The 24,326-nt window shown below is 40.0% G+C and overlaps 1 protein-coding gene across 8 annotated transcripts in view; it reads left to right on the top strand.

Annotated features, from left to right (window-relative positions):
* The window catches only part of FSIP1 (fibrous sheath interacting protein 1), a 210,588-nt gene that overhangs the window by 172,633 nt on the left and 13,629 nt on the right, over positions 1–24,326 (top strand). For 6 of the 8 annotated variants that reach the window (XM_082443074.1, XM_082443073.1, XM_082443072.1 and 3 more), the window contains one exon: positions 17,020–17,530. The exons of the other annotated variants lie outside the window; for them this stretch is intronic. In XM_082443074.1, coding sequence (XP_082299200.1) covers positions 17,020–17,530 — 511 coding nt within the window. The remainder of the gene's footprint in view (positions 1–17,019; positions 17,531–24,326) is intronic. 8 annotated transcript variants of the gene reach the window in all.

Genomic DNA, 24,326 nt, shown 5'->3' with positions numbered 1-24,326 from the left:
AATGTAAGAAGGAGAAGTGCTGTGTATGGAGAGAAATAAGGCAGGGAAGGGGCATCAGGAGTGGAAGTACAGAAGGAAGCTGTTGTACTTTTACGTAGGGTGGTCAGGGAAGGGTTCCATGAGAAGGTGACATTTGAACAAATACTTGAAAGACACGAGGGAACAAGTTGTGAAGATATCTGGAAGGTGGTCCATTTCAGGAAGGTGGACAGCAAGGGCAACATCCCTAAGACAGGAGCATGTGCCTCATGTTCAAGGAACAGCAAGGTAGTGAGTGTGGCTGGATGGAGTGAATGAGGAGGGAAATAGGAGATAAAAACCCAACAGTGATAGGGGCACCAAACTCCTAGGAGTTTGGCTTTTACTCTGAGGAAGCTGGGGACCATTGGAGGATTCTAAGTAGAAAAGCACCCAATGGTGTAACTTACATTTTTGATTGGATTCTCGGGGTTGAGAATGCTCAATAGGGCAGCAAGGGGAAGCAGAGAGAGCAATCTGGAGGACAGGCAGCATCTGGTGGGAAATGATGATAGATTAGGGTGATAGCACAGAGGAAGTGAGACTAAGTTAGATTCTGGATATGGTTTGAGGTAGAACCAAAAAGATTTCCAGATATATTGTAGGCATGGTGTGAGAGAAAGAATGGAACCAGTGGTGGCTCCAAGGTTTCTCACTTGAGCAGCTGGAAAGCTGGAATTGCTATTAACTGACATGGAGACTGTGGGAGGAGCAGGGTTAAGGGTGACATCAAGAATATGGCTTCGGACATGTTAAATTTCAGGTGCATATTGCATATCTAAGTGGAGATGTTAAATAGGAAGTGGGACAGATGAATTTAAAGTTAGAGGAGTGGTCCAAGCAAGAGGTACAGATTTGGGAGTTAACCCTGTATAGATGCATGAGATCACCAAGGTAGTGAGATTAGTAGAAAAGAGAATTGATCCAAGGACTGAGCCCTGGGGCATTCCCCAAGGTAAAGAGGTTGGGGAAATGAGGAAAAACTAGCCAAGGAGTCAGCGAGGAGGAGCAGCCAGTAAAGAAGGTGGAAAGTCAGGAGAGAGCAGTGGTCTGGAAGCCAAGTGAAGAGTCATCAGCTGTCGTACACTGCTGAGAGATCCGGTAAGACGGGGACTGGCAATTGACCGCTGCTTTAGAAATGTGGAGGACATTGGTACCACGGACAAGTGCAATTTGGATGGAGTGGACTAAATCCTATCTGGAGTGGGCTTAAGAGACATTAGAGGGAGAGGGATTTGATGACATTAAGACTATTTAAAGAAATTTTATTGTAAAGAAAATGAGAGAATGGAGTGGTGGGTGGAGAGAGGTATGGGGTCAAAGGTGGGTGTTTTCTTAAGATGGAAGAAGAACAAACTTTTTGTATGCTCATAGGAATAATTTAGGAGAGAGAGGGGAACGTGGTGATGCAGAAGAGAGTGGGGAGAATTGATAAAGCAATGACCTTGAGTAGGCAAGAAGGGGTTATCTCTCATGTGCAAGTGGAGGGATTGGCCAAAGAGAGAAGCATGGAGAGTTCATCTAGTGATGAGGGGCAGCAGGGCATGTGGTATAGATTCTGGTAGATGGGGTGGTAGAGCTTGTGGATGAACTGAAGGGAAAGTCAGGAGCCCATACATATATTTCTGTATTTGTAAATTTGGGGATCATGTGAGTCTCTCTAAAAGAGGTTAGATCTTTCAGGAATGTCAGTGGTCTATTCTGTTGTTACAGTTCTTTCAGTATGTGTGGCAACCAACTGTAGTGTTTGAGCTTACATGAAGATGATGCTAACCGACATCTAATCTTTTAATATCTAGCTTTTAAATATGAAATGTATTTGAAATAAATTAGATTGATAATGTACAGTGGTTTCAGTCTTGAAATAGAGTATTAAAATCCCTAATGAAGCTTCAATTTCATGTATTCATTAAAGTAATTAACTACATCTAAAGATTTTCATTTCCACTGGCTTCACAGTTATATATTATTAATTTTAATATGGTAAGTTAGTTATGGGATGATAATTATATTAATACTATGGATTGATAGACTCATAATTTATAAGTACAAAATTAATTTTAACAAGTTAGTCATGAAAAAGTCACTGGCTTAATTAACTAATGAATTCAGTTAAAATACATTTTAATAATTAAAAAACTAGATTTATTAAGTTAGTTGTTTTGGCATTTTACAAGGATGGTCTATGTGGGGAAGATTTTGGACATTAAAAAATGGTAATTATAGTAAGGGAATTTACATCCAGCAAATGGAAGCACTTATATGAATCTACTTCCCTGTGTTTCCATTTTTTCCAAATGCATTTTGTATTTCAGCCTATCATCCTTAAATCAATTATTATTAACTGCTTTAGGGGAAATTGTGTTTTTACCATGCATACTTGAAGTTAAAACATTAATTTGAAATTTGATTAAAAAGAGATAAAGGCTGTTCATTATTTTGTCTGACTTCCAGGGGCAGTATTTTTATATCATAAAATCAGAAAGTACATATAAAGCTTCTACTGCTTTTTTTTTTTTTTTCTATTTCTTCAGCCAGGATATCTTAACATATTCAATGAGGTGATGTTTTAATACCACCACACTGAATATGGATTGTATTGTCCGTCTTGATACCCTGCATATTCCATTCTAAATAAGTGACTCGGCACCCCAACCTGGAGCAGAGGCTGGAGCTCGTCCTAGCCTATCACTGGAAATCAAAAGAGAGAATGTTAACATGACATGATTAGAAAATATATCCTATGAAAAGTGGGGAGCCTATTTTGCCTTGCTTATTTGAAGTATTTATTTACTAATAAAGAACCTTTTCAGAAGGCTCTTTCCCTATAAATATTTATGAAAAGAAATGGCTTTCTGCCATGCTTGTGTGGCTTTCTGTATAAGTAAATGAGTAGATTTCCGTAATTAAACCTAACCACAAAGACTGTGATTATTATCGAGTTCTATTTTCATGGCAGACCAAATTAAACCTCTATGTCAAGCATGTAGTGAATAGCACAGTGATAGGTCCAGAGTGTAGGCTTTTTATTGCACTTGGGAATTCTTGTGAATCTGAAGCATTTTTCCTTGGTCAGTGGAACCAAATTCCTAAAGTTGGTGGGGATGAGGGGGCATCCACAGCTAGGGTGAGTCATTGCCTGTGGAGGGTGATTCAGAGAGGACCAGAAGTATCCTCTTCCTTCAACCAATTTGTCTGTCTGACTACTGTTGCTGGCCTCTGAAATGTTTGGGAATTCTTTAGGAGTTAAGGCACTGGTATCTGGTCTTCCCAAATAATCAGTGAAGGTTCATTAATCCATTAAACCATTACCTTCCAAAGCCAAATGGAGAGAGCAGGGTCCAGAGGGAACAGGACACAGGGGAGCGAAGGGGCTGGGCTGTATCCTGGGGGGACAGACTGAGACCACTGAGTTTAGTTTATAGAGTGAGTGCCACTGTAGAAGGTGGCGAAGCACCCAAAGAAAGTTTCGTGTAGCCAATAAAACTTTGCCTTGTGTCTCTCTTGTGCCACAGACATGGTGACACAGAGACGGGAAGGACCTCGTCCCAGTCTTGAGAAACTTAACATCTATCAGGGAAGGCAGACGAAGCGGGTGCTGTGCTGATATAACCTGGCACTCCAGGTTTGGGGGAAGCAGGGGGCAGCTGTCAGCCAGTGGAAGGGGCCTCTTGTTCATACTTCTGCTTCAAGTTTATGAAGTGGAAGGGGCTCTATTAGGCTGTCCTGCTCTATAACATTTTCAGATGTAAAATAGAGTGTGGAGGGGGCATGTCATGGTCCCATGCTGCTGGCAGAGTGCCTCCCCTGGAAAATGGAGCTTAACCAACTCTTCTGAGCATCTGTATGAAGACAGTAAGAGTATGAAAAGCTCTGGCTTCAGTTTTTATTATTTCTGGGCCTTGGACCAAGGTACTTAATTTCTCTGAACCTTAGTTTCCTTATCTGTTCAATGTGGAGAATGATTTCCCAGTTCCCCTCATTGGGTAGTTGGGAGAATGCAATGGAATAATGTATGTCAGCATTCTTGGTACATGGTGGATGGTCCTTGACTTTATATAAACTCTATCCATACCCCAACTCCACACCCCAACCCCAGTGCAACTAACTAATGACCAGGGCTGGTTTGGTCACCTGCCTAATGTAGGACCCGACAACCAGGGAGGTGGAAAGAGTTATCCCTTTCATATAGCCTCTTGCTCTATGTGGAAGGGAAAATTAAATTCAGAGAGAATATGCATCAAGCAATTTAGATCCTTATGAATTTGGATCCAATTCGCTACATGGATTTTTTGTTTAATTCTTAGAGGATTTAACTCCCACAATTTTTGGGTCATAGCAAAGCTTGGCAGTTATTGTTCACAGCATACTATCCTTATTCTTAGTGGTAGCATGATTTCACTTTCAGATTGGCAAATGTGAAAGGACAGTTCACTGAGCAGCGATATTAGTAGGGAGCTTCATGTTTATGTAATGACGTTGGGTGTTGTGTGCCATGCGGACTATACAGGGGTAATTAGATGTTTCAGATACATGTCTAGACTGGGTGAAGCTTCAGGAGCACTTGTTTAACCCTGGGAAAAGCTACAGGTCGTCTGTTTGTAACCAGAAAAAGCTCTCCTTGATCAACAAGTTAAACGTGGAGTTAACTCTCTGGCGCGAGATTTACACCCAAGAGGAAAATCAGATCTGATGAGATTTGACAGGACCAATCATTTGTAGAGCTAGACTAGGTCTCACTCTATGGCTTCTTTGAGGCTGCTAAAAATGGTATCTCTCAAATATCTTCTACCATCCAGCTGTGGGGCCCGGATTCCCATTCTTAGAATCACGTCTTTGGACTAAGTCATTCTGATTTGAAGAAGCTCCTGTAAAATTCGAGCTTGTTCCTTGGGAGGATTATAGACGGACCTAGATCTCTTTGTCTGAGGGAGAGTAATGAGGAAACACATCTCAGGACAGGTAAGTTTTGATGTGAGGGAAGTGGGACATTTAAAATGGCTTGGATTTGAGTATACTTTTTGAGGAATGTATGCTCAGGTGGAGAGGGCTGAGGAGGCAGCATGGGGTCTTCAGATGCCTTAGGGAAGGGAGCAGAGCAAGGCGGGGACATTGGTGAAAGGGAAAAGTGTCCTGTGCATGAAATAAATGCATTTCACCTACATTCCTCTGCTTCACAAAATTCATCTTGAGTCCTGACATTGATTGTTTTGAGCAATGATAAAAGTGTTTTGAAACCAGCCCCTTTCTGGTCCTTTTTGGTTACTACGGTACTTTCTGGTACTGAAGACTTAATAGCATCTGCCCTGAAGCGTAAGCTTCCTGCAGGGAAGACGAAGATTCATGTTCCAACCTTTCCCTCGTGTGTGTCCTCTCCTGGCATCTGATGGTTGCTGTAGCCCCATATGAATCCACTAGAGTATACAGGACAGTTCACTCATTGCAGATTGTTAGTTGTGACATGATGTGCAAAGCTCTATTCTTGGTACCCCAGAGAGACCCTCAGTGGTAGGGGCCACTGGAACTTGGAACATACAGACTTAAGTCGATAACTTCATAGCTGGGTCATCTAGCCACTAGTGTTTCTCAGTCAAGCTTAGTGTTCCTCCTGGTGTTCCGGCATTGATTGAAATCCTACCTACTCTGCATCAGGTGCAGTGCTAGCAGCCTCACGCGTGTATCTCATGCTCATTGCATATTGTTAGTTGTTAGTACTCCTCACAACCAGTTGTTAGGAGTCAGCAAGTTGTTGTTTCACTTTTACAGTTTAGACATTTGAGGTTTTGAGAGATCAAGTACTCTGCCCAATATGGAATGGAACAGCTAGGAGTGAGAGAGCTGGGGTTTAAACTCAGAAACGGCAGCCTCCATCTCCTACTGTATGCTGTTGTTAAGGGTATTTCCTCTCCACCTGGGGGTTTCTGTTTTTTGGGTTTTTTTGTTTTTGGTTTTTTTTTCAGAAAGATAACATGCAGCCTAGGGAACACTTGGGGCACTTTACCAAATGAAATATCAATGGCTGTGGGAAAACAACATGGAGAAAGGATGCTGGAGATGCATGTAAGATGCAGAGGAATGTCACATATTTGCATGGCTTACCCAGCCCTTCATTTTGATCCATCAGTGGCTGCTGTCATGGTAGGGTCTGCTCCTGCTTAACTTTCTTTAGAGCTCCGGCCTAGTCTTGAACTCTGCCCGCCCAGAATGAAGGCAGACCTCCTCTGTCTTTGCCGTGGATGTGACTTGGTATGGAACACCATACCATGGCCACTTTTACGCCTCGTGTTTGTCATTTTTTTTTTTTTTTCTGTTTATCTTGATACTCAAACCTAAGCTATGACCTGGGCTGTCTCCCCTTAGCTCCAATTCATATAATCCCTCCAGCTCTGCTACCTCCCTCTGGCTGCCCTGGGCAAATGTCTTCCCAGGACTCCAAGGGCTTTTCTCCTTTGAGCCAATCCCCTGGGCAGTGCTCTGCTGCTCCCGTCTAGCACTGGCAGTAGGAACCAAGCTATTAAGCCATGAGCCCCAAGGATCCTAAAGCATTACTTTGCCTCATAGGATCTCGACAGTGCTGGCCATAGCTCTGCAGTGTCTGCACGCAGCCAGCTCCGCCCTGGGAGCCTTTGACCAGTTTATAGAGGCTGGGGTGGAGCTGCTGGCCCAGTGCTCCCAGGCTCATCCTGTGCAGCTCAAGCTGCCACTTCCAGAGCCCTGCCCACACTTGGAGGCTGTTGCTTACTGTGACTGTCTCGGTCTGGAAGAGCAGAGCCTGAAACTCACAGGCTGCCACTTAATTGGCTAAAGCAACACCAGAAAAGCAGAAATGGGGAGGCGGGGGGGCGACAACGCTGATTGTTTCATCTTGGGGGACACCTTCAGAGAGAATCCATATGGGGGACTACATTTCAGGGCAGTCCTTCCAGGAGGAGGAAGGGGAAGGATTTTACTCACTGGTTCCTCTCCCCTCTTGGTCAAAGTCTACTCCAAGGGCTGACTGATTTGCACAAGCCTAGAAGTGGCCAGCTGAGCATCTCACACCTCATTAGCAAGTCACAACTCAGGAGCAATAGGGAAGTCCTGGATGAGAGGCAAGAGGGGCATGACGTGCCTGAGGGTGGCAGGAGGGGCGTGGCAGTGGCATCAATAGCGATAACTGGATCCACAGCTTTGGGGGCAGCACAAGCCTTGTTAGATCCACTCAGCCCAGCTGCAGGCAGGTGCGCAGCTCTGGGTGATGGATAAACCGGATATGGTCACGTTGGAGCATTTGAATGCCAGAGCAGCATGGCCCCTGGGCTTGTCTGTGCTGCTAGGAAACTTCTTGTCCATTCAAGGAAATATTCAGTTTCCTTTTCCAGTTCCCAGGGTTGGGCACCTCTCTGAGGGGTCTCACTTATGTGGGTGTGTTACCGAACCAAACTTGGGTCTGCTCGCCCGTGCGTAGTAAAGCCAGTCTACTGACACCAGGCTGTGGCAAAGGACAATGAGGTGTTTAGTGCAGGGCACCAAGCAAAGAGTCCAGGCAGCTAGTGCTTGAAAGACCCGAACTCCCGAAGGCTTTCAGGGAAAGGTTTTTTTAAGAGAGGGTTGAGGGAGGGGGGTTGTGGGGTGTGTGATCAGCTCGTGGACCTTCTTCTGATTGGTTGGAGGTGAGGTAATAGGAAGTCAACATCATCAACCTTGTGGTTCCAATCAGTCTGGGATCCATGCGCTGGTGGCAGCATACAGTTCACTTCCTCCATCTGGTGGGAGCGTCAGTACCTGCAAAACAGCTCAGAGTATTATCTAAAGCCCTTGAGGAGGAACTAAAGGTCCTTGACTTTGTTTAATGGCTAAACTATTATTATTTGGTCCTGTTTGACTGTTTTCCTTCGCTTCTGCCTTTTTTCATGTCTCTGATTAAACTTATGCTTTGGTAGAGTTTTTCTACAGACAGAAGGCAGGGAGAGGACATGGGCATGGGGGCGTCCTATTCTGGGAAGGTCCCTTCGGGTCCTGCTCAGCGACAGGTGGGGTCCAACTGAGGGTTCTCTCTGATTGGGGCCGTCTAGGTAATGCTACCATAGTGAGACACTTCACAGCAAAAGGCAGAAGAGTTGTCCTCAGAGCAGCTGATGAATGTGGAACTGATCACAAATCGAGGGCCCATGTCTCTGGAAAGCAGAAGTCCTCTTGGTCAGAGCCTGGAGGCTTTGTTCGATCCGTTGACAGGCCGTGTGAGGTTAGGCACTACCTTTTAGACCATGCCGTATCTCCACTTTGTTTCGGCACCAGTAGATGGCCTCCTCCATGTCCTCCTGGACTGGGTGTGAGTTGTGATCAGTTATCCTCTTTAACACCTGTTGGATAGCCTCGCCTGACCTGACCTTAAATGAGCCCTTCTTGGGGATGGTCCTGTAGTGACCACGGCACCACTGCTTCTAGGCTAGCCCAGAAAGCGCATGCTGAAGATCCCGGAGACAGAGTTCTGAGGTCACTTTCTTCTTAATGGGAAGTTTACATGATGTCAAGAGAAGTATTTAAAGTTCTGCAGCCCTGTGGGCATGCAGGGGTTCTTTAGTTTTGTTTTGTTTTTAATATTGGAGTAGAGTTGATTAACAATGTTGTGTTCATTTCAGGTGTACAGCAAAGTGACTCAGTTATACATATACATGCATCTATTCTTTTTCAAATTCTTTCCGATTTAGGTTATTACAGAGTATTGAGCACAGTTCCCTGTGCTATACAGTAGGTCCTTGTTGGTTATCTCTTCTGATGATACCAAATCGCTCTAACTTGACTCATCTCCCAGCTGACCTCCGACAAAAGGGTGAAGCTTGATCTGGACTCTGGCGCACGTTTAAGCATTTAAGTAGCTAGTGGCTCTCTTGACTTCTGACCCCATCACGACCTCCTCTGACCCAACTTATCTCTACATAGTAAAAATAAACTTCAAACTGAGAGTAGAGAAGACTGTGCAAGTGATTTCCATAACTGTTACTATCCGATAAACTAGCCATCTTGCATAGCAGTGAGACTTAGTTGTTCTAAAAGTAACATATAGGATCTATTTCCCCAGGGAGTGGGGGCTGGGTGGGTGGGTGGGTGGGTGCTCCAGCCCCCTGTGACCAGAAGAAATGCTCTGTGTACACACTTGCTCACCTCATTTCCGACAACCTCCTGGTTAAGCTCTGTTTTGCTGGGAGAATGTGGGACAGGGGTGCCAGGCTCCTTCCAGCTGCAGAGCTGGAACCCAAGCCTTGTTTCTGGCAAGGAAGTGACAGATGTGTTACAGAAGGGCCATTCCAGTGACTCGCTCAGAACAAGGGGAATCTGATTGAAGTTGATCTGTCTCTACTGCTAAAAAACAGCAGCTGCTGGCAATGCTCAAATGATAATTTTCTCCCAGAATGGAAAAATGAGAGCCCCTTTCCTCCATCATTCTTTTAGAAACCGAAGTTGTGAAGTCGATCTAGCTCTCCTCCAGGCTCATCTGCACTCTTCTGACTATGTCATCAACTAAAGCTGAGTTCCTGGCCCCTTTTCAAATTGGAGGAATGGAGGATCCCATACCCTGCTTCTAGCTCCTCCCACCCATGCCCACCCTTCCTTTATACACTGGGATCCTGCTGGCATCCCACCCTTCTCGTCCTCTTAGAAACAGAAAGCCTGATGTCATGGAGACCAGCTCTGGCACCTAGGCTGGGAAGAACCATCACCAAATGCTCACGGGCACAGCAGTCTTTCATGGAGCAAACACATCAGGCAAACCCTTCCAAGCCCTGCCTCTCCTAGTCATTCGGGGAAGATAGGTAGCCTGGGCAAGGGGGGTGTCCTATGCTACATGGTTACTTTGACATGGCAGGCCCCTCATAAAAGCAGACTTCCAATACCATCATGACATTTATGAACTCACTTCAGAGCCGCTCATCTTGACCTATTTCACACTATGTTATTCTATCCACAGATCCTCCAGCTTCTGAGCTGGGGGCTGACTCATTTTCCTGTTTACAACCTTGCCTCAGCCCTTATTCCTAACGTTTTACATAGTTTCTCTGGCAGTGACCTTTTGACTAGAGTTCAGAGCCTCCTCTGGCTGAACAACCTCTGACTATTCTGGGTAAAAATATGCCAGATCTTGCCTGGCCGCCAGGACCTTTGTGGCCTCTGAAGAGCATTGTACCTGCCAGACTTGCCTCTGTGTGACTGGGGTAGCCTCAGTGTAAGAGAGGAAGTGGGAAGAATAGGACAGGGAGGGAAGGAGCTAAGGAGGGGAAAGATGAATAAACCTATTCCTTCTAGGAGTCCTTGGCAGTGTATACTTGTTGACGCAGACATTCAGAGGAACACTAATCACTTACCCCCATCATTTTCAGACTTGTTTACTCTTAAGAACCACAAGATGTGACTCTGTTGAGCCTATATGAGCTGATTAGGAGCATATTGACTTGAAAGTGCTGTTCTGTAGTCCACCTGGAAGTCTTACCATTCTATCTACAAGTGAATATTTTCTGACAAGTAATTCTACTTTTATATCTCAATTAGCTATTCAATGAGTGCTCAGACTGAAAGAGACTGGTGAAGTTTGGCAACTCCTTGATTCTTAATCCTTTAGTTGGCTATAAAACTTCATTAAGTGTCAGGTCCCTTCTATTGGTTATTTACTTAATAGCAATTCTAGTTTAGCAATGTGGTAGATTTATTTTGGGGTCCCTGCTCTGCTCATGCCTTCTTCTTTGGGAAATCCCCCTTACCCAAAAGCATGGACTCGAGTGGCCAAGTTCATACTATGTGACCCTCACCACAGGTGATTGGACTAGTGGTAAACACTTGAAACTGACATTTCAGTCCGTCATTTGGTCAGTGACCAACCTGGTTATCTTGCTTGAAAATTTGAGCTAATAGACATAGAGACCACTGTCATTCATTGGTGGGTGCCAGACTCTTAATGTCATGCTGAGTGCAGATCAGAGTTAACTCATGCTACCTGGGCAAGCTGAGGTTGTGAGAGAGCAGAAACCTTTAATAAGCAGAGAAAGCTGGTTTGCAGAGAGGAGCATGCATCAGACAAGCAGTGAGTTAAGAGACCACAGGGACTCAGTAAGAGAACGATGAAGCACATGACTTTGGTTCCTGGGGGCTTCTCAGCTCCAGACCCCAACAGGCCTGTTGATACTTCATTTCCTGCTTATTGGTATCCATGAGGTGACTTCTTAGATCCTACATCAACACTCACCTCTACTGCCCGAGATGAAGAGATTTCTAGACAAGCGAAAGCTAAAGGAGTTCATCATAGCCTACCCTGTTTTGGGAGGAGTTCATCATAGCCTACCCTGTTTTGGGGTTTTTTTTTTTGAGATAAGGATTTCTGTCCCTAATGGCTAAAAAACCTTGACTAAACTACTGCTTATGTGTTGCCAGCAGTGGCTGCAACAGAGAGTTGTAAACTTATATATTGGTAATTAAGCAAAGGGTGGAATGTTTTCTAGTTGTTTATTTTAAAGTAGAACTTGATGTCATTGAAAGCAATTTATATCCACACTCTTGCTGTTAATCATTTAGGACTTCCGGCTTTCCACCCTTTTCTCACTTGTGATAAATGTATTGGCTTTATAGGGTGGGTCTTTAGGAACTTAGTGTTTGTGGGGAAAAAAAACCCCAACATCAGACATAAGCTTACATCAAAGGACAAAATTGCCTCTGCTATTTTATAATACTTGACTTTCTGGTTATCTGCACCAGAGACATAAAATCTTGATTGCCTTGTCAACAAATCCAGTGCCAAATGAGTGGAGATTTTTATGGCTGGGGAAACTCCACCTACATAGCATAGGAGGGGAGGCAGGGATGAGGGTGAGGTAATCCACAGCCTGTGATCCCTCTCCAGCAATTACAAGTTGCATTCCCCATCAGATTTAGCTCCTATACCAAACTGGTATTTATATGGGTGGAGAAGTATAAACAGTGGGCACCTTGTGAATGGAGGTGGGGTTGTCTTTTTTTTTTTTTTCCTGAAGTGAGCTGAAGTAGAGGACACTGTGTAAATCTGTGTAAGATGCTAAGGTAGTCGGGGTAATAAAATCCAAAGTTAAGTGAAATAATCTACAGGAAGAGTTTTTAATATCTGAGGGAATGGACAGAAAAACGAATGTCAGTTGGGAAAAGGATACTTAGAGAATGGTAGAGGGAGAACTCATTTACAATGAGAGGCTATGTAAGGCATATAAGCTCTGGACCCAGACAATCTGGATTCAAGTCCCACCACCTAGTAGTTGTATGACCAAGGACAGATTACTTAATTTCTCATTGCCTCAGCTCTTCATCTATAAAATGGGAATAACAATAGTTATCTACTGCATAGGTTTGTTATGGAGATTAAAGGAATTGATACATGTAAGATGCATAGGGCAGTATCTGGCCCAAAGTAGGTGCTTAGTAAATGCTAGTTAGTATTATTCTGTACGACATCACCTGGGGTGCCAACAAGACCAGCAAGATGCAGGAGAACGAACACCACAAGTGTTCTGTAGTGTTTTCCTGATGAGGAAATCCAGTACATTTACTCCGTGACTACAGAGTGTGTGTGTTTTGGCTAAAACAAGAAAGAAGATCCATAAAAAGACTCCTTAAATGAGGATGGGAAAAGAGGGGCTTTCATAGAAGGAGAGAAAATAGATTGGGCTCTGGTCTGGAAAAATGAAGACTGAGATGCACTATGATGAGTTTCATGAAGGACAGGAATAGCATGAATACTAACTTGTTTATGAAATACTAGAAAATTAGAGCTGGCGTGAAAGACGAATACTTTGAGGTAAAGACCTGAACAGATGGTTACTTGACTGTGCTTGCACAGTGAGTCGTTCAGATACGGAGCTTATTAGCTCAGAGTTCCAAAGCAATCTGGATGAAGGGTATGGGTTATGGCCTCTGACCTATCAAGGGTCATTAGGGATGTTTGTGATAAGCCCCATTTAGTCCAGTTCCGCATTTGTAAATAACTTATATTAATGTAGTACTTAGCCATTTCAAAACACTCAGCAACCTTCCGCAGCACCGATTTACTGAGCATGTACTGTGGGCAAGGCTCTGCAGGGAATCAAAAGATGAGAAAGATGGCTTGTGTTGAAGGTTCTGATGTCTTACCACCCAGAAACACTGTAATGAAATTAATGTAATTTGAGAGCTTAATATACTTGGTTCACTTGTACTTACAATGTTTTGAGACCAGAGAATTTTTAGTTATTTTTTGAGTTCAAGATGGTATTGTGAAGAAATTAAAGAAATAAAAGTTCTCTTTTTGTTATTGTTTTCATAAATTCTACCCAGGTGACATTCTGAGGTGCAATAGAACAGCTTATTCTAATACGTATTTTTAATTTTAGAGTAGTTATTCACAAAAAGCAATTTTAGAGCTACAAGTTAATGTAGAGATCATCTTCTTCAATTCCTTATTTCACAGCTGCAGGAAATGGGTCCCTTAGGTGATACGCACAAGGTGGCAAAGCTTGAACTGAAGCCCAAGTTCTAGTCTTCTGTGTTTTCTTTCCCATTGGGCTGCTTCCCCCAGAGGATCAGGGTTATTGTAGTTGAGCTTATTTCTGTGTACATACAGACTCAAATGTGTTATGCTTTATCTTGGAGCACCCAGAAGATTTACTATGAAACCAGTGAAGCTTAAGCTTCAGGGGCCCTCTCTTGTATGAACCTTGAGTGGGGAGAGGAAGCTAGGTTGCAGTCAGGAAACATAAGCATTTCTGGTGAATGACCTTAAGAGATAGTGTAAGAGATGGACTTGATTTTTTCCCCCATTAATTTGTTGTGATCTTTTTCACATTCCAAAGAAGAAAAACTCACTTTTATACCTATTTTCTATTTATAATTTTGTATTCTTTTTCTTAAAGAAGTACCCTCCCCTGCTCCAATATTACATAAACTTCAGGCTCCATGAAACCTGGATCTGCTTCTGATGCCCAAAGATATAGCCAGTTGGGAATTTCATTTTAATATTCCAGAGTTTTATTTTTATTTATTTATTTTTTAAAAATAATATTTTAAATTAATTAATTAATTTATTTATTTATTTTTGGCTGCATTGGGTCTTCATTGCTACGCGCAGGCTTTCTCTAGTTGAGGTGAGTGGGGGACTACTCTTCATTGGGGTGCGCGGGTTTCTCATTGTGGTGGCTTCTCTTGTTGTGGAGCACGGGCTCTAGGTGCACGGGCTTCAATAGTTGTAGCACGTGGGCTCAGTAGTTGTGCCTCGCGGGCTCTAGAGCACAGGCTCAGTAGTTGTGGCGCACGGGCTTAGTTGCTCTGCGGCATGTGGAATCTTCCTGGACCAGGGCTCAAACCCATGTCCCCTGCATTGGCAGGTGGATTCTTAACCACTGTGCTGCCAGGGAAGCCCCAGATATTTATTTTAAAATTAATTTTATTTAAAAATTTTGAATGTTTAAATCACTTTTATATTTTATTTTCAGTTAATTTTAATTTTTCTTATAGTAATAAAATAAAGAAATAGTTGTGTTAAAATGTTTTAAACAAAAATGGTAGCTCCTTGCCCATTCTTCCCCATTTCTTAGTTTTGCTCTCCAGAGTCAACCCCTTTTAATTCCTTTAGAAGGTTTCCCCTGCTTTAACTCTATATTATTTCTTAATAGCTTGCCTTCCTAATTGATCAGTTTTATATCAATTGACAATGACCTAACATTTCATATCAATAATATGATGGTAATGTATTGTTGTATCAATTATATATTGACTTCCTATAATTGTAGCCAAGGATTTCACATTGTTACTCCAAACATTCCTTCTCTCTCCTACCACTTCTCCAAAATAGTTAAATCACAATTTTTGGTTATCCCAGTCATCACTATTTATATTATGATGACTGTGAAAGCATTATTGACAGCCAAAGCAAGTAGTATACTATAGTATCCTTTCTTGTACAACTTTTTTGTTTGTCCTAGAGTTAATAATTATCTTATTTTCTTTTGCTTAATTTTCTGTTATCTATCTGAAAAACTAGCTTCCTGTTTTCCCCAGAGTTCATAATTGCTTTATTTTTCCTTTTACTTAAATTTCTGTGTATCTAGCTAAATACGTCTTCAGAACTTCCAAGCATCTATCCTATCAATATTATTTGGGGACATGAGCAAACATATCAGATCATCTACCCATCTTCCACCTCCCCCTCTTTTATTCCCCACCCCTCCCAGAGACCTCCTTCCATAATCCTTCACCCTCTTGCTCTAGTATGGACTGATTTTTTTCTAGGGTCTGGAAATTTCTTATGTTAAGCCTTTGGTTTGGATGTTTGCTGAGGATGACACTCAGTGGACGCTTTCTAAATCCTAGGGAATTGTTTACTCGTTACAAGGAATTTTATATACGCAGATTTTGAAAGTATATTTTAGTTATCTAGTACCATATAATGACTGCCTTCATTTTCTAGTTAACTACATTTACATAGTAGGGTGAAGGGAATGCTCCTATGCATCTGGATGCATGAAATGTCTAGTGATTAAAAGTAGGATTTGCTAATATGTAATTCAACTCCTATTTTTTTTTGACGTGCATATTAACCTTAGGGTGATTTACCTGAATTTTGAATCCCAGATGATTATTAAGAATACATTCCCAGGCAATTTCTTGTTACTCTCAAACTCATAATGGTACTCGCCACTATGAAAACTGGTTTTCAGTATATGGAAGTTAAATATAATTTTAAAACACATAATATTTTTTAAAAGCATGATACAAAATTTGTTTAATGTACTACTTTTTGTTAGCTGCATTAGAAGCATTGCACAGTAATGGGGAATTAACTATACTAGTTCTAATAACAGCTCCCCCCCAATACTTTATAAATGCAGAATATTTGGTTAATTCTTACTGTGTACTACAAAGTAGGCTGACAGCATTGTTTTAATTTACTGAAGTAGAAATTAAGGTGATTACAATTCATGATTAGGTTTTCTTATGGGAATTTCTTGTTTTCAGATAATTCATTCCCCTGTAAAGGGGGATTAGTGTTGTCCTAGATAATCCACCATGTAAATGAGGGACAGTGCTGATTCTTTAAAGAAGGAGAAATTTTTTTCAGTGTCTTTCAATATATTTCAATCACATTCTTTTCGACATTGTTGCAATTCAGGTGGCATGCTGTTCAGCTGAATTCTTATAGAACATAGCTCTATACTTTTGTTTGATTTATTTCCTGAGGGCATCACTGGAAGAGAAGAAATGTTTTTAAATCCTTAAGATCTTGGTTAAAACAATCAGCCCTGATAACATCTACAAGCAGAGATTAAATGTGTATGATCAAATCCTCCTCCCAGAATGCACTGCTATTGGAATGTCCCTGGCCTCTGTCTAGACCTGTAACATTGAAGCAACTACACATCTCAGGATGCACCACCCCTTCACTCTTCCTTTTCTGTCTTCGGTAGTATTGTCCACTGAAAGTTGTAGACAGACATCGGAGTGGTGAATCCCCAGGGGCAGGTGAATCTGCCCTGTTTGCCTGATATAGGAATTGGGTGGTGATAGGGTTTACACTGAGGAGCAGTGGGAACAGAGAAACACCTACTGGATATTATGGCAGGATTCCTGGCTATTTATCAAAGAGCTGGTTACTTACTACCCTGTTTGATGCCCCAAGACTGATAAAATTGAAGGTGCTTTTCTAATATCTTCATTTCAGCTCAAGGTACTTCTATGTGTAGAGAGAGTGTTGGTGGTTAATTTGGTGCTGCAGTTCATTTCCATCAGTGTTGTGGGACTTTTCCCTGGATTTTAGTATGTGTATGTGTGATTGATTCTAAACTTATTCTCTAGGCATGTTGTACATTTCCCCTGCAATTTTGGATACTTTAAAATGAATGGTTTTGTTATTTGGGTGTTTTGAGTAAAAGATTTCCTGTTACTTGCATTTATACTGTACTACTGGAAGCTCACCAAAGTTAAATGTGTTTACTTAATCAATTGACTATGAAAACTTTTGGTTTATTTCACCAGTTAGATTCAACATCACTTCTCTCTGAGGAACAGTTAAGGTGTCTTCTGGATGAATGCACACTTAAACAAAAATCCATGATTAGACTGTCTTCAGAAAGAGAAAAGAAAGACATTGAGGATATAACACCTGAGTTGCCCCAGCTTTCCAGATCTATTCTCTGTGAGTCACTAGATGGGTCAAAAACAAAGGTCAAAAGCACTGAAGTGGAAGACGCAAATATGGATGAGAATGCCGAAAGTGAAACATCTAGAGGCTACTATCTCACCAAAGCCTTGACTGGGCATTTTATGTCACAAGCTCTTGTCGTTGAAGCAAAGAATATGAAATGCCTCCAGTTTTCTGAAGACAAGGTTATTGGTGACACAAAAGACTATTTTATGTCAAAGACACTTGGCATTGGGAGACTGAAAAGGCCCTCTTTCTTGGATGATCCACTGTATGGCATCAATGTGAGCCTTTCATCTGAAGACCAACATCTGAAACTCAGCCCTCCAGAGAAACCCAAACCAGGTGAGGCTTGGAGAATACACTGAAAATAATCCTTACTGAACACTTCAATATAAAGGTAGTAGAGTTTAAAGTAGAGTAGGATAAGGACGTATGTTTGAAAGTCACAAATGGGGTCAATTAAGAGCATGCTAACATATGAATGTATTTATTAATGTTCATATGAGATCAAGGTTGAGATTAGTACTCTTATGAAATGCATTATTCTTAATGGTAACTAATACATATTCTTGATGGTTATCCAGAAAACAATGTTGATTTCAGAGGAAAAGAGAAATTAGTTTGAATGGATACAAATAATTTGAGTAGATTTGCTTAGTATTTTAACTTCCAAATTTCAGTGATGAAAATTTGTTCCAAGGAATGAACTTGTAAAATGCCATATATCATTGTGGTTTTGTTAGTTTCTGTATGTAAACTTCCCATCCCAGCTACTTGTATACTGTCAGGTTTTTGTTTTTTTTTTTAAATTTTGACCCAGTGTTGCATCTTACAATGGTACAGGATACAAGTACTATGGGCAGTTTTTTGATATAAACAAATATTCAATTATTTATTTATGTCAGAAGTCTAACATAGTCTGTGTTGTATCTGTTGAGTCTAGTTAAATAGCTTCAGCTTTTCCTCTCGTGTAGATTACTCTAAAATGTATTGTCTATTAAATCTATACCTATTACCTATTAAATCTATAATCTATTAATTCTGAACTAACTCCGCAGCCCTGTATTTCTAACTGCCATCTAGATATGGCCTCAAACTGATTTCCTCATTCTTCCCTCTCAACTCAGATTGTCCTCTTGACTTCTGTTACCTCAACCACCCAGGCTTAAAATCTGAATCATCATTGAATCTTCCCTCTCTCTTGCTTCCCAGTTCCAATCTTCAAATCTTGTTTGTTCTGCTCCTGCAGTGTCTCCCATGTCCATCCCTCCCTTGCTCTTCCTACCACAACTGGACCAATGTGATAACCTGATCAGGCCTCCCTGCCTCTCGTCTCTCCTCTCCTCCTGCCATTGTCAACCACCTGAACTAATTCCCCCAAAGTACAACTTTGATAAACATACTTCCCAGCTCAAAAAGCTTCTATGGCTCTCCTCTGCCTATTGAATGAAGTCTGAATTCTTGAACAGGCCTGCTGTTCAAGGCCTCCACACTCTGACCTGCAGTTCCCTTTGAAATCAATCTCTATCTAGTGCCCTAAATGTTATTCAGGTTGTAGCTGATCTGGGCTCAGGATTCCCAGTGCTTTCCCATGTTGCTCAGGCCCCTTTCTTCTCAGGCTTGTTCAGGTATCCCTTCAATAGTAGTTGAATTCTAACCCCATCCTCTCTGAATGTAACCTTCCCTCGTCTTCTCTTTTAAAAGTCTTACTTCTCTTCTGAATGTCCAAGAGTATTGATCACATCATTTTACACACACACTCTCTCGACATCGTTATGGACACGCACCCACACTTTCTCTCCCTTAGAATTGTGTAACCTTTTTGAGGACAGGGGCCCTATCTTCTGATTCATTGTTACATCTTCTATGATGTCCAAAGTGCTGCCTTAAATCAAGTGCCTGTTTAATAAATAAAGGAATTTAAATTATCCAGTTTTAGAATAATGCACTGAAAGTATGGTTCACATTTATTCTTTGCATTATGAATGAAAGCAGGTGGTATTGCTTAAGAATTATGCAAGCCTCACATTCTATATAAAGATTTGGAACTTTTTTCTTTTTTTCTTTTGGTGAAATTCCACAAGCTGTACAGTTTTTAACCTAGCAGCAGAGTTCACTTACAACATGCAATTCAGTTAAATGAGTGTGGTCTGCCGTTTCCCACCAAGATCTTCATTTAATAAATACGCCATGAGAACTTTGTTCTACTCTTTCTTTTTCTTTCTTTCTTTTTGTATTTTCTTTTCTTTTTGGACAGAAGATTTTCTTTCTTTCTTTTTGGACAGAAGGTTTTTAGTAGAAACAAAGTATCTGCATTTCCTCTTTGTCTACTGTAATCAGACTTAACGCAGTTGGGTGTGATGATTTACTGTATATGAGGTCTCATTCCCATGTAGTCAGTGTGTGGGGCTTTAGAACAGCATTTTGCTAAGATATGACTTTACTTCCATGTGAATGGCAGTCACACTGATGTATATTTGTCACTGAGTAGAACATGAAAAGATGGAATGAACTAGAACTTAATGTGACTTAATGGAAAGAAACTATGGTGGCTTACCTATAACTTCAGAAAACATGCCTCTGATGGCGCTAGATAATCCTAATGTTTGATTAAAATGACCCTGTGAGTATGGAGGCTTAAGATGGCATAGATGTGAATATATGAACCAATTTTACTTTCTGTTTATTACATAATAAACCTTAAGGAGTAGGTCCTACATTATTATTTTGAGAGCAGGTCAGCCTATCTGAAGCTGGAGTTTTTCTTTTACTAACCTCAGCATTTACAATTATTTAAATAACTTGCTAATCAGTTTATTCTAAAATATTAAATTGGACATTATGTACTTTATGCAAAAATGAACACCAAAACTGAATGCTAAACCAGTTTTCTTGGCAAAAAGCCCTTTAAAGATGTAATTGTAACGAGAAATTGCAGTGTGTTCAGGTGTTACATTATATTCCCTCTCTTTCTCAGGAAACAGATATGTGTGAATATGAGTCAGATGAGATTTCTGTAAGCAGAGAGGAAGAAAATAGAAGAACCATTTATCATTTTCTCTTTAAATAGCAAATATTATTGATACGTAGTTTTCTTTTCCTTGATGAACTGAGGTCTGTTACGAATATTAAAATTCTGCTTCTAAAAGGCAGAGTCAGATAAAAACTTCAAAAGGGACCAAGCCTAATGACATTGAGGACCAGTTTCAATTGTGGTATTGAAAATAAGGATTTGCTTCACAGATGTTTTAAAAGTTTCTAGTGTGAAGTACCTCATTTTTTTTTGAAATACAGTTGATGTACAACATTACGTTGGTTGTAGGTGTACAGCATAGTGATTCAGTATTTTTACAGATTATACTCCATTAATAGTTATTACAAGATAATGGCTACAATTCCTTGTGCTATACAATATATCCTTGTTGCTCATCTATTTTATACAGAGTAGTTTGTATCTCTTAATCCCATAGCCCTAACTTACCCCTCCCTTCTTCCCTTCCCCCTCTGGTAACCACTAGTTTGTTTTCTATATCTGTGAGTCACTTTCTGTTTTGCTATATACATTCATTTGTATTATTTTTTAGATTCCACGTGTCAGTGATATACAGTATTTGTCTTTCTTTGTCTGACTTATTTCACTAAGCATAATATTCTCTAGGTCCATCCACATTGCTGCAAATGGCAGAATTTTATACTTTTTTATGGCTGAGTAATATTCCATTGCATATATATATTTATAACACTTCTTATCTATTTGTCTGTTGATGGACACTTGGGTGGCTTCCATATTTTGGCTATTTGTAAATAGTGCTGTTATGAACATTGGGGTACATGTATCTTCGAATTAGTGTTTTCACTTTCTCTGGATATAGACCCAGGAGGGAATTGCTGGGTCATTTGGCAGTTCTATTTTTAGTTTTTTGAGGAACCTCTGTACTGTTTTCCATAGTGGCTGCACCAATTTACATTCGCACCAACAGCGTACAAGCGTTTCCTTTTCTCCACATCCTCTCCAACATTTGTTATTTGTAGGCTTTTTGATGATAGCCATTCTGACAGGTGTAAGGTGATATCCCATTTTGTTTTGATTTGCATTTCTCTGATAATTAGTGATGTTAAACATCTTTTCATGTGCCTGTAAGACATCTGCATGTCCTCTTTGGAAAAATGTCTATTCAGATCTTCTGCTCATCGTTTGTTTTTTGATATTGAGTTGTATGACCTGTTTATGTATATTTTGATATTAACCTTTTGTCAGTCATATCATTTGCAAATATTTTCTTCCATTCTGTAGGTTGTCTTTTTGTTTTGTTGATGGTTTCCTTTGTTGTGCAAAAGCTTTTAAGTTAATTAGGTCCAATTTGTTTATTTTTGCTTTTATTTCTTTTGCCTTAGGAGAAAGGTCCAAAAAATTTTTACTACAATTTATGTCAAAGAATGTTATACCTATGTTGTCTTCTAGGAGTTTTATGGTTTCAGGTCTTACATTTAGGTCTTTAATCTATTTTGAGTTTATTTTTGTATATGTTGTGAGGAAATGTTGTGATCTCATTCTTTTACTTGTAACTGCCCAGTTTCCCCAGCACCACTTCTTGAAGAGACTGTCTTTTCTCCGTTGTATATTCTTGCCTCCTAGGTCATAGGTTAATTGAACATAAGTGCATGGTTTTATTTCTGGGCTCCCTGTTCTGTTCCGTTGATCTATGTGCCTGTTTTTGTACCATGCTGTTTTGATTACTGTAGCTTTGTAGTATAGTTTGAAGTCTGAGGGTGGTACCTCCTGCTTTGTTCTTTTTTTCTCAAGATTTCTTTGGCAATTTGGGGGTCTTTTGTGGTTCCATCTGAATTTTAGGATTATTTGTTCCAGTTGTGTGAAATGTCATGGGTATTTTGATAGGGATTGCATCAAATCTGTAGATTGCTATGGGTAATATGTACATTTTAACAATATTAATTCTTCTAATCCAAGAGCACAGGATATTTTTCCATTTCTTTGTATCATCTTCAATTTCCTTTATCAATGTTTTATAGTTTTCAGAGTATAAGTCCTCAACCTCCTTCGTTAAATTTATTCCTAGGTATTTTATTCTTTTTGATGTGATTTTAAAAGAGATTGGCTTAAAAAGGGAAAACTTTTTTTTTCTGATAGTTCATTATTAGTGTATGGAAAAGCAACAGATTTCTGTATATTAATCTTGTATCATGCTACCTTGCTGAATTCATTTATTAGTTCTAATGGCTTTTGGGTAGAGACTTTAGGGTTTTCTATATTAAAGTATCATGTCATCTGCAAATAGTGACAGTTTTATTTCTTCCCTTTCAATTTCTGTGCCTTTTATTTCTTTTTATTGTCTGATTGCTGTGGCTAGTACTTCCGATACTATGTTAAATAGAAGTGTCAAGAGTGGGCATCCTTATCTTGTTCTTTAATTTAGAGGAAAGGCTTTTAACTTTTCTCTGTTGAGTATGATGTTAGCTATGGGTTTGTCATAAATGGCCTTTATTATGTTGAGATATGTTCCCTCTAGAGCCACTTGGATGAGAGTTTTTTCATGAATGAATGATGAATTTTGTCAAATGCTTTTTCTGTGTCTATTGAGATAATCATGTAATTTTATCTTTTCTTTTGTTAGTGTTGTGTTTCTCATTGATTGATTTGCAGATATTGAACCATCCTTGAATCCCTGGGATAAATCCTACTTGATCATGTTGTATGATCCTTTTTGTATATTGTTGGATTTGGTTTGATAATATTTCATTGAAGGTTTTTGCATCTATATTTATCAAAGATATTGACCTGTAAGTTTCTTTTTTTGTGGTTTCTTTGTCTGGTTTTGGTATCAGGGTAATGGTGGCCTTGTAGAATGAATTTGGGAGTGTTCCATCCTCTTCAATTTTTTTGGAATAGTTTGAGAAGGATGGGTATTAATTCTTCTTTATATGTTTGGTAGAATTTACCCATGAAGCTATCTGGTCCTGGACTTTTGTTTGCTGGGAAGTTTTTTTTTTTAATTAAAAATTCAATTTCACTACCAGTGACAGGTTTGTTCAAACTGTCTGTTTCTTTGTGAGTCAGTCTTGGCAGGCTGTGTGTTTCTAGAAATTTATCCATTTCTTCTAGATTGTCCAATTTGTTGGCATATAATTGGTCATAGTATTCTATTCTGATTTTTCGTATCTCTGTGGTATCAGTTGCTTTTCTTCTGTTTTATTTCTTATTTTATTTGGGTCCTCTCCTCTTTTCTTCATGGTGAGTGTGGCTAAAGTTTTATCAATTTTGTTTACCTTTACAAAAGAAAACAGCTCCTGTTTTCATTGATATTTTCTATTTTTTGGGTCTCTATTTATTTCCTCTTTGAAATAAATCCTTCAATTTATAAATCCTTTATTATATCCTTCCTTCTGCTGACTTTGGGCCTTGTTTGTTCTTTTTTTTCTAATTCTTTTAGGTGGTAGGTTATGTTGTTTATTTGAGATTTTTCTTGTTTCTTGATAAAGGCCTGTATCTCTATGAACTTTCCTATTGGAAATTCTTTTGCTGCATCCTATAGATTTTGGAGTGTTGTGTTTCCATGTTCATTTGTCTTGAGGTATTTTCTGATTTCCTCTTTGATTTCTTCATTGACCCATTGGTTTTTTTAGTAGCATGGTGTTTAGTCTTCATATGTTTGTTCTTTTCCCATTTTTCTTTTTGTAATTGATATCTAGTTTCATTTTTTTCTGTTGTGGTCAGAAAAAATGCTTGATATACTTTCTATCATCTTAAACGTGTTGAGACTTGTTTTGTGGCCTAGCATGTGGCCTACCATGTGCACTTGAAAAGAATGTGTATTCTGCTGTTTTTGGATGTACTGTCCTGTAGATACCTATTAAATCCAACTGGTCTATTGTGTCATAAGACCACTGTTGCCTCATTGATTTTATGTCTGAATGATACGTCCATTATAGTAAGTGAGGTGTTAAAGTCTTCTACTATTAATGTATTATTGTCAATTTATCCCATTTATATCTATTAGAATTTGCTTTATATTTTAGGTGCTCCTGTATTGAGTGCCTGTATGTTAACAAGTGTACCATTCTCTTCTTGTATTATATCATTATATAATGCCCTTTTGTTATAGGCTTTGTTTTAAAGTTT

Source organism: Balaenoptera physalus, assembly GCF_965194825.1.
Source record: "Balaenoptera physalus genome assembly, chromosome: 2".
Taxonomy (NCBI): domain Eukaryota; kingdom Metazoa; phylum Chordata; class Mammalia; order Artiodactyla; family Balaenopteridae; genus Balaenoptera; species Balaenoptera physalus.
Note: the sequence above shows the minus strand (reverse complement) of the source record. Positions and strands in the feature narration are given on the sequence as shown.